At 41.6% G+C, this 11401-nt stretch overlaps 1 protein-coding gene across 1 annotated transcript in view; it reads left to right on the top strand.

The window, feature by feature from the left end:
- Positions 1-227: 227 nt before the first annotated feature.
- The window catches only part of LOC121879070 (zinc finger MYND domain-containing protein 19-like), a 60765-nt gene continuing 49591 nt past the window's right edge, over positions 228-11401 (top strand). Inside the window, exon 1 of the mRNA XM_042385563.1 lies at positions 228-418. Coding sequence (XP_042241497.1) covers positions 329-418 — 90 coding nt within the window. The 5' untranslated portion in view covers positions 228-328. The remainder of the gene's footprint in view (positions 419-11401) is intronic.

The following is an 11401-nucleotide window of genomic DNA, read 5'->3' as shown; positions in this document are numbered from 1 at the left end:
GTTTACATTGCTATGAATAATTTAGATTTAGATTTCAAAACTACGCGTATAACACATATTATAGATAATGTTCTAAGACCATTCTTTCCTTTTTTTACGAAGCAGTAAACATTCTTCTTAAATACTGTATACATAAATAAGAAAGGTTGGTAGCCCTGGCGCAGATGGTTGTGACGTCATGGTCGACACACGCGACTCGGCAGCGACTGCGGGTCTCCGACTCCGAGCCTTTACAGTTGTTTTGCTGGGCGGGTGTTGGGAGGTGGGGTGCACATGCATTGATTATAGCGTTGTGAGCTAAGCGTGGATTTAGGGATTTAGGAGCAGGATGAAGATTGTGGCAGCGACCCCACCCCCCTCACAACCTGTGAGCGGCCTGAAACTAGGGATCGTACGGCTAGGAAGAGCAGCAGGAAAGGTAAGAGTGAGCTGGGCAGAATATTGAGCGGTGAGAGGTGGGTGGTGGTAGTAGTGCAGTCATGTCTGGTTGGGCGAAACCGTGCATGCCTTCACTGATTGTTGACCTAACACTTAACTCTCAAGGACCTGGGGTTATACATAGACGGTACTGTACAACACCAAGTTTGTTGACATTTAACCAAAATTAAACTGCGGAGGCAATTGGGGCAATTTAGTGTTACCTCGTGAAAAATACTTTTACATATATTACTGAAAACTTATTTCATATGACATCTACGCAATTTATTTAATATGAAATGAAGTAAAGTGATTAGGGCCTTTATCATATCAGCCACATCCTGTCGCCTGCTGACGTGAGGGGGTTAGGTACTCGGCTCATGTTGAGGAAGCCTACTCAGTGTGGTGGCAGGGTAGCCCACGAGGGTCTGCCAGCCCCACACCTCACTCAGGATCTTCCATGCCCCCTGTGACAGCCACATCATTCTCGTGTCGTTCCTACTACAACTGCTTTCATCTTCCTCGTTGCAGCCACAGGTCTCTCCACCCCATTATTCCAGGATTTATTTTCCCTTTATTAACTATTTATTATTTTCACAGATACATAAATAAATGTATATACAGGTACATAATGTACCTGTATATACATTTATTTAATCAATTTTTTCTCATCTACTTTATTCAGTCAATATCTTTCGTCATCCACCATAATCTTTCTTTCCCTTCTGCTTCTCACCTATCAACAAAATCCACCCATCGTCCTTATTACGTGTATCGCATCCATGATCCACCTGTCTGTATATCCATAAATTCCCAACTCGTAGGCTACCCTCATCACGACCTGGTACCGTATTTATTCATCCACTACTACATCTGCCTCTATCTTACGCTCATTAACCCATTAATCACATATGGTTGCATGTTATGAAACCACGTCACCGAAACTGGCCATTCTGTTCCCCTCTAAGCCTTTGCATCTAACGTTGTACCCAATTCTTTGACGTTCGTGTTTCTAACAAGCCCCTCAATCACTCTCGCCATTATTTTAAGTATTGTATTTATCGTTCCTAATACATATCATTGCCCATTCTTTTTAGTACTTGACATTGTTCTATTGCCTATCTTTTTGTCAGTACTGATCATTGTGAAAGTGTTCATAATTTGTTCCAGTACTTTTCGGGTTTATAGTTCGGATCATTGTAAAAGTTCCTCCGTTTTTCTTGAATCGATCATTGTTCTAGTACCTGTTATGGTTTAAGTACTTTTCGTTGTTCTATTGCCGATTATAACTCGTTTCTATCATTGGTCTAGTGTCTAACATCGTACTACCTGTCGCTATCACAGCATCCCACATTGTTCGAGTGCCTGTCACTATCCCAGTGCCTAGTTGCAGTACCTGTCAATCATTATTCCCATATATTGTACAGTATATCATTCTCACGCGCCCCTTTGTCATACCTAATATACCCGTACTATAACAGTTTCATTATCTGTCATTGTCCCACTTTATATTGAGAATAAAAAAATGAATTAATGGAAGTCCAAGAATCGTGGTTCATTTAAATTGGTTTGTGAAAAAACAAATGTTCCGGCACGGCGTTTAGTTGTGGTTATTCTTGCGTCGGGAGGCCGCAGTGCCGAGACAGCTCAGCAAGTCAGCTGATTGCGTGGAGGGGGAGGGGGTGCGCTTTGAAAAGGTCAGAGTGACTTTCAGCCAAGTTATGTTGTGGAAGCCGCCACTGTGTTTCCTTTGTATAACGGAAATCTCGTCTGAGTTCTGTCTTCTTAACGAAATATCAAATATATCGTGTTCATTTTATTCCTTGTTAGTCAGATTTAGCCAAAGGGTAATGTCTTCACATCACACCGTGTACGTGTGTGTGCAAACCTGAAGCTTATCAGTGCGAGTAATCATTCGGTATTGGATGGATTTACATGCAACCTAGTAAGCATTGTTTCCTCTCAAGGCTATTCATGCGCTTCTTGGAGTTTCAGGATCGTTAGCAGTTTGTATTTGAAAGTGGATGCGGGTACGCCAATGCTGCATCAAGCTGCGTAAGGGTGACAGTTATTGTACAAGGTTGATTAACTATCTTTAGAGTTATAATTTTACTTGCATTGCTAATAATCAGGAAGACTTATCTGTCTCAAACACAAAGATGGGCCTTGGATCATAATCGTGTCATCTTTAAGATTGCTGGTGCTAGGTAACCTGCCATGATGTCAGTGGATAAGCCCAACGTTACATCAAACTACTCTGCCACATTCTCAGATATGGGCCGTTGGCTGAAGGAAACCTAAACCAGAAAACCTGGCAACCATGGCGGGTGTGTGAGGACACTGGTGTGGCGCAGATGTTGAGTGTAGCACAGGTGGCGTGGGCCAGCAGGTGGTCGGAGAAGAGTGGCGGGCCTGCTTCCCGCCCGCTAGACACATGTTGTTCCATCCCTGTTCATCCTATGTCATGTGATAGACAAGATATCGTGGGTCAAGGATCCATGTAACCCTAACAAGTACGGTGCCATTGAAATTTTTTTTGTGCAAAAGTAGGTATCATAAATATAAAATGAAATGTATGATTTTTTCCGAAAGCATTAGCAGCAGCAGCCTATTACATTGTTTTATTTGTTTTTAAAACTCTCGTGCGTTTCTTTTCATTTAAAAAGAACACTTAATCCCTATAAAAGAATGAAAAACAGACTTTCTGCTTGGCCCCTATGAAAACAACCTTGCTATATTCCCGCCTTTGCAATCCACGTGGTATTTTGATGGCAGCTTTCCTATCGAACACAAAGAACATTATGGCTACTGTCATTGTAATTCAAATTTGACCTTGATAAATAATGGTGTAGAATAGAATGACATAATTCATCAAAATACTTTGACAATTAGAAAATTCAGACTTGCATTGATGAACTTCATTGTGACCCATATGTAACCGCGGTAGTTACCGTGAGAAAAAAAAACTCAGCCGGCAGCTGCCAGACGTTGCACTGTGGTAGGTCGAAGGACAGCTGATAGCGAGAGGGCGTGTACAGTAGTTTCCTCCCGGGACAAATAGGAATTGACTTTTAATTAATTAACATCACATTACTCCTGCCTGGGCTAGGTCACTTTTGAGTAATGTCAAAATCTTAGTCAACTCTCCGGAGAGGCAGTTTGACTAGTTTCATCGATACTGTCACGATTGTATCAAAAGATAGTAGTTTTGTTAACTTCTGCTCCATAATTCCCTTTCTTATTTTGCATGTATACCTACATCTGGCTTCAAACCAGCATACCATATTCAAGTAGGTTATTATTAGTCCACCCACATCGCTGGTGTATACTTGCACACGTGCCTCGCAACGTTAGTGCACCATTTTCTTTGTTGTACCTCTTTTGTTAGTTGTTTAAGGATAATCGAAGTTGCAAGTACAGTATATTTACATATGCCCTAGTAACACATGCTTATAACAATAGGCCTATATTTTATAATTTTATTGGTATCAATGAAGATACTAAAGGCTAACAGGTATTTAGTAAGGTATTGCAACTTGTGAAGCTGCTGTTAGTTGACGGTGAGGTGAAGAGGGTGAATTATACAGGTATTGGGAGTGTGGCACCTGTCCTCCCGCGACTGTCACAAACTTCTCTTACAGCGTTTGATTACTCTTGAACTTTTTAAGTAATTTGTTGTTTCTGGGACATTATTGTTCCTTATTGTATTGTTTATTTTGTGGCTGCTGCTCGTAAAGGCGTGTTTACATAATTTAAGTTGTTGAGGATAAGAATATCATGTTTGCTAAGCATGTGTACCATCACACACAGGCGCAGACCATGCAAATTGGTTTCCGGATCAAAGAAAAATAATATGTTATATATGAAGCTAGTTATAGTTTCGCGTCTTTGTTGTCTCAGTTATCATAGATGGGTTATCAGTTGACTGATTTATTAAAGGCTACACCTTTCTGAACGTTGCGGGTGAGGTATACGATTGTCCACTCTGTGGTGATTATAGACCCCTATAATATTAGAAGTTCGAAATCTCTTGAATGAAAAACGTAAGGGTTTATGTGTGTGTGTAAAGGGAGAGCCTTTTCATTCTAAATTCAGTGTTGCTAGATATGACAGTTGCCTGTGTTTAACCCCCTTCATTACGGGGTCGCCAATTTTAATATTCTATTTGACGATTTTATTCAGCTTAGAGGTGACACCGTACACAATGGGTTAATTATTTGAACACATTTAAAAAAATACTGTTTTGTTATTCTGTGTTTTTATTTATTATCATTTCCTTAACCATTCATGCTTTAATTTTATTGTTTTCTGCGTCTATTAGTCTTGCATTCCTTTTTAATGGTCATGTTAATGTGCTTGATTTATATATCGTATTGCGGCGTCGGTGAGAATGAAAACAACTGATTGTTATCCACACGTTTTCTCAGATTTATTGACTAATAACACTATTTTAAATCTGCTTTGTATTATGTAGGGGTAATATATCACAGCCACTCGTAGGCAAACCAAATGAAGTCGAAGAAAAATAAGAGCAGTATACTACAGTGAAAACCATTATATACAGTACTACACAACGTCTGGTGCTCTGCCGTGAATAATGCATTTTTCTCTTCATTTCTTTCGTTTCCATCGCGATTTTTAACTCCAACTTTATCAAAGCTCTTTAATCTTTTTCGGGGAAAGTTCCGGCGGAAAGGGAAGACTATAAATCCTGGTCGGGAATGGAGGTCAAAGTCAGGCCTCAGGTGTAACGTGGAGCAATGTAAAGCTTGTTACAACTTGGCGCAGCACCGTCTCACAGCAAGGTTAGCACAGGGCCATTGAAAGGCAGGAGTGACCATTGTAAAGCAAGGGTTAAGTAGAATTATTGTAAATCACTACTTACATAGGACTATTGTAAAGCAAGACTTGATTTATATATTACGGCAAGGGTTACAGTGGTCCAATATGACGTAAGGTTGTATGTAATGTGTAGGATCATCGTAAAGCTAGTATAGGCCTGTATTGACCCCCTGCAAGGGAGACAAGGTCGGCGGTGGATCGATGTTATCAGGTTTTAGAGCCGATGTAGACCTTGGCTTGTTTAGGACCAGTGCAAAGCTAAGTTCACGTGGGCTTATATTTGGCGAGGTTTGTGGAAGATTATATTTGGCTAGGTTTGTGTAAGAAATTTGGCTTGGTTTGTGTAAAATTATGTTTGGCTAGGTTTGTGTAAGATTATATTTGGCTAGGTTTGTGTAAAATTAATTGTTGTGTTCAACTCACTTTTCTGTAGTTTTGGTCACAATTTGTCAGTTACAGGAACAGTATTTTTGTTAATGTCATTTGTCCCTAAGTCTCCGTCAGATGAAGTGTACACAGTTACTTTAGTGATCGATTGTTTTGTTCCAATGTCTCTTACCACACTGCCCCCCTCCCCTCTATCCAGAATTTTATGTATGAAAAAAACACAAAAACAACTGTTATTTAGTTATGCTCCACTAATAATGTTCATATATTCTTCGTCCTGGCTCCTTATTAACCGGTCTTGAAAAAAAATGCGCAACGAATTCCGTCCGGCTAGAGAATTTATCCTCTTAGCCATACATCACATAACTATTAGTTCCACCTTACCTTTATTAGGGATTGTAATATTTCGTACGGAGAAAGTATTTATCCCCAGTTCAGTCTGTCGGTTAGACTAGAGGGTAGTGTTTTTATTAATTTATCTAGTCGAGATCATTGTTGGTTGGGTTAGATTCGTTTAACAGGTTTTTTTTTTAAATTTAGATATCGTAAGATTGCGATATCCCACTCTCGTGTGTTGAGTCATGGCAAGATTTACGCATATGTGATTCCGTTTGCAGTTTAGTAGAATCTCACGTACACAGTATATAGCAATTAACGTGCTCATTGATGTTGAAGTTGTGACGGCGATTGAGGGCAGATTTTATTCATACTGTACATAAAAAATCTTAGATATTGTTCCTAATCAATCTCAGTAATAAGATGTTTGGATAATTTTAAATATGTGATGATAGTTGTCATTGTGGATTGTATCATTGACGTATTTAAAATGTTGCCAGTCTGGTTTTTATTATAAGGGCCTGGCATTCTCACGTGCTACATTATTGTCTACTTCTCCACCCTCTGACGTACTTTCAATAAGACGCCTGTCAGTAGTAACGAAGGATGAGCAAAATGTTGTGAGCGTTAGGACCAGTTAATGACGGACAGCCGGTCACAGTGCTGCAGTGTCGGGTGTATTTCATCGCCTTGTTGTCTGGACGATGTTCTTTACAATAACTCTTCTAGCAAAATTCTGTGCTCTGTCAGTCTGTTTTTCATAAAAGTTGTCATTGTGTTGGATATAAAATATTATTATAATTGTTGGATATACAATATTATTATATCGTGATGAGTAACAGGTGTTTCAGGTATCTGCCGCCACACTCCACAACCCTTGCAGTGATAGCCTACACCTGCCCCCGCTCCACACACACACACACACGCGGTATTGATAAAATCCCACGGGAAAAGGGAAACAACGGAGCACCTTAGCTTTCGTCTTTATATAAAAAGCCCAGGGCTATAAAATAGCTCTGGGCTTCACTCTTTTTATAACTAATACATACGTGCGTATCTGTTTATATCTTTGTGGTTTTACGGTTATGTGAATATTTTATTGTAGAAACAGATGACAGTATTTGTTTCTGGACAGCACCAGTAGGCCTGTGGCAAGGTGTGATTTTGCTTCCAGCCATCAGTGCTCGTGACATGGTATTGTCTCTCTTTACTGAACTTTTTACATTTGGTCTTGCAACATACAGTACGAGTACGGTATACTTATGACCTTATACTTGGCGTTGCGATTGATTTCAACCAAATGCATTAGCAATATCTTAAGTCTAGGAGACTTTTCTTTAGTTTTATCGCACATTAAAAATACCGGGAACCCCTTTATTTTTTTGCTGGGGGTGCGGAGGCTTGGTTGATTCAGCTCTCGTTTCCTGGTTGTCGAGTGTAGTACTGGCCAAACTGCCTCCTTGTTTATCAAAGAAGAGCTCTTGTCAACAGTGTTGTTTCCTCACCTTTCCTAATGGGTCCTTAGGCCTATGGGGTTCGCTTTCATTCCTCGTCCTGATCTTGCGGTCCTGTATTTCAAGTCCTGGAGCTCGGGACAAACTGAACAGAATGCCGCCGCTATCACAAGCCTTCGAAATGAGTTGATTGTGAAAACGCAGTTACTAAGGAATTATTAAACTTCATTTGTATTTAATGTACTGTATATAAGAGAATTGATGGAAGTGAAGAGTGGTGGGGAGGTGGACGGCTGGGTGGCGCCGCTCTGGCCACTATACCTCCACCTAAGCCGGTTACTGCCTGGACCTCTTGCTGCCCCAGCTACCTCTGGTAACTTAGCCCATGAAACCCAGGACAGTACTCACTCCCCTCAACTCTGGGGTACTGTCCTACATGACCCATGGATTAGTAGAGCCCCAGGCATCCATCTCCCAGTGGTTTGTTCTTAAAGGGAGTTTGCTGGAGGAGAGTAATGCCAAGAGAGGGGCAGGTCAGCGACAGACGCAGCTGCACACCTCAAGCGCCTCGCTTACCGTCTCCTTGGACGTCTTATTTTTTCATTTTATTTACTTATTTAGTTTTTCATTACCGCTTTTGGCCCATATTTGGATGATAATAGGATATTCGCACGGCAAAGATAATTCCCATCCTAATAATATAACCTATCTAAACGTACTGTACCTTTGTTAACCTGAAATCTTGCGAGAAGTTGAATCTAGTTCATTGCCCTCGTAAGCTTCACTTAATTCGGTCCAGCAAACCGAGACGCCGTAGCGTGACGATCATCAGGTAATGATACTGAATTATCCCCTTCACGAGACGATTATCAAGCATTTATGGGTCTAGTCACTCGAATTGTAACACCGGAAATGAACAAGCCGCAAAAATCATCGTCAAGTAAAGGTTTTTTAAGCTGCCGTGTACAACTCTTAGAAGAGCTTATTTTGCTGCCCTTCCCCCAGTCACCCAGCGTCGTGTCGTAGTCATATTCGTCGGTGTTATGGTACAATAAGATCTATAACAGTTTGGTAAGCAGTTAGTGGGATATATAACAGGGGTATAACATGTTCAGATGTTTTAACTGACTATAATCCTGGTGCAGTGGAAAGATAAATTTGTCTTGAATTTTATTTTTTAGTTTAACAGTGGGTTCATGTTATTGTTCCGATAAATAACTTGAAACTAACCACGGAAAATGAACGTATTGCTTGGGGTGTGTTTTATGAGGTATATAATAACAGTTGGTGTACACGTACTATATGTGTGTGTGTGTGTGCGATACAATTAACACAGTTTCTAACCTACCCAAGCCTAGCCGAACATATCAGTGTTGTAAAACCTGTGTCTATAGATATTTATTTATAACCAGTTCACAGTGGCTCATCGGGTAAGTTAACAGTGCAGATATACTAATAGTGGTAAACATTTAGTTGATTCAATGTAGGATAGCCATAAAAAGATCGGTCAAACCTTATTTTCGTCCCGCGTGTTAGTCTATTGTCACTTGTTTTATAGCTGCCTGTATCGATAGACTACATCTTACGTGAATGCTTGTATCTTTTGTGGGTTGTGGTCATCACACGTTGCAGATCGTGTGCGTGCAGGAGGTGGTGGTGGTCTAGTGGCAATAATATAGGGTGCCAAGCTGGGTTTTTTTAAGTGATTGATTGGGTTGGTCCACATGACACAGTGAAGTAACTAGCGGCCTTCCACACACGCTGAGGCTCTTGTAGAGGCTTCGAACACTACTGCCTATCTTCCCCCCACACACACTCTTCAGCCTTCACTCCCCAACTACTGCTGGGTGAACCGAGGGTACGCGACCAATAGGACAGTAGACGAGTGTTGTATCCATTCGGTCCCACCAGCCAATAGCTACTGTAGGAATCCTTCTACATCCATTCTGGCTCATACAGGAAGCTAGGAAGCCTTTATATATCCCTTAAGAGATTTCGCATGGGTCTGAAATGTAAGTTAGAACCGAAGGTGCCCCCAAATGTCCTTTAGAGCTCGTATAGGAACCCTCTATTTCCACTGGAGCTTCAGTAGAGGCTCAAAATGTCCATAATTTCCTGTAGGTGGCCAGGAGCAATCACTGAAGCTCCTGGTGCAGCTTGGTGAAGGTGGGAGGAGGCAGGTAGGTAGGAGAGAGAGTGGCGGGGGTGGGAAGTAGTTGCTGGTTACTGACACTCACAAAGAGCGGAAGACTGTATCCGGCGCCCCAGGACCACCTGCCTAAACCTCCCCTGCCCGTACCCCAATTCCTAGCCCCTCTCCTCCTACCCATCTACCAGGTCTTAGGTCTTTCCTATCCACCTCCCCCCACCCCAGGTCTTACCCATCTAGAAGACTTTTCCTAGTCACCTTTTAGCTCCTAGCCATCTGCTATACTCCAGCTCCTAGCTATCTTCTGTACTCCCAGCTCCTAGTCATCTTCTATCCACTCACCAACTTCTAGCTCACTCTTATCCACCCAACAGCTCCTAGCCCATTCTTATCCACCCTCCAACTCCTAGCCCTCTTACCCATCATCCCAGTTCCTAGCGCACCCATGTCATTGTCCCACTATTTAGGTGTCACCTACCTCGCCACCCTCCAGTTTTCGGCGCTCCTGGGTATTTTCATATTCTGTATAGATGCATTTTTTTAAATAACCATTATTATTAATAGTAGTAGCTTTAGTATTATTGTTATTGTTAGTAGCAATAGCAGTATTGTTGTTAGTAGTAGCAGTCGTAGTATTTTATTATCATCACTATTTCTATTATTGTTACTCTTATTATCACCACCACTATTATTTTTATTATTGTGGTGGTGAAACACTTGTGATGGTGGTTGGGACCAGGATGTGGTTGTGTGCCCCGTCACCCGTGAGCCACAGTACCACCACCACCACACAGGAAGTGTTGGATGGCCAGCGGCAGTGATCCCTCTTGTCAGTCTCATCTTCTGTTGTGTGTGGGGGGGGGGGGTGGAGCTGGGGCGAGTATAACGGTGTAAATGACCTCTGGAACTTGACGCGTCTAAAACGATAAATTACAATAGCAACACCGGGGTCACTTACAGCTAATCCTCTCTCTCTCTCGTGTGTGTGTGTGTGTTTGTAGCCGGAGCTTAATGAAAGAATGATTCCTAGACTACAGAGTTTTCAAACAACGGTAGCTACCTCAATATTCTTCTTCTGTTGATCTAATATATTAAGTCAGTTGCTGCGGTGAAATAAGATAATAAACTACTACCGTTACTTGAAACTTGTATTATAGTGTTTACATTATCTTAGTATTGTACAGTCAACTAAATTCTGTTCACCTCTTCCCCTGAACCAAGAACCCCCCCCCCAAGAGATTCAAACTCATGACTCCGAAACATTTATTGATAGAATAATGTATAAATCTACTGCTTCGGGTTCACGAGTCTGAATCTCGGGGTTTGTGGTTCATTGGGAGAGGTGGACGGGCTTCAGTAGTTGACTGTACAGTGTATGGGTATTGATATGGAAACAGTTCATTTAGCCAGAAAAATACAGATACAGAGTGGATAATAATAATAACATTGACATGGCTGATCCAATTGAGGGCCTGAGCTCTCTTAGTGGTGCAACACCTAAGGCTTCTACACTGATAATGTGTAACAGTACTTTAAGTTAAACCATGGCAAATGTTGTGTTGGCGTTCGTGCGACAAGTGGTAAGCGTGCTCCTGCATGACTCCCCGCATCACCTGCCATTACCGCGTGGATAAGCTGCGAATACTACTCCCTCTTCACTCCAGTCCTTACCCCAGCCTTACTCCAGCCTCCTCACCCCAGTGTTGTGTTCTCATTCTAATACCATTCAACAACGGTAAATTCCACCAGAATTATCCCCAATGCCTTGCAAACTTTTCAGTTCTTGAATGTCCACTAAATGTGATTCCGATGGGCC

Source organism: Homarus americanus, unplaced genomic scaffold (genome assembly GCF_018991925.1).
Source record: "Homarus americanus isolate GMGI-L3 unplaced genomic scaffold, GMGI_Hamer_2.0 scaffold4060, whole genome shotgun sequence".
NCBI classification, from domain to species: domain Eukaryota; kingdom Metazoa; phylum Arthropoda; class Malacostraca; order Decapoda; family Nephropidae; genus Homarus; species Homarus americanus.
Note: the sequence above shows the minus strand (reverse complement) of the source record. Positions and strands in the feature narration are given on the sequence as shown.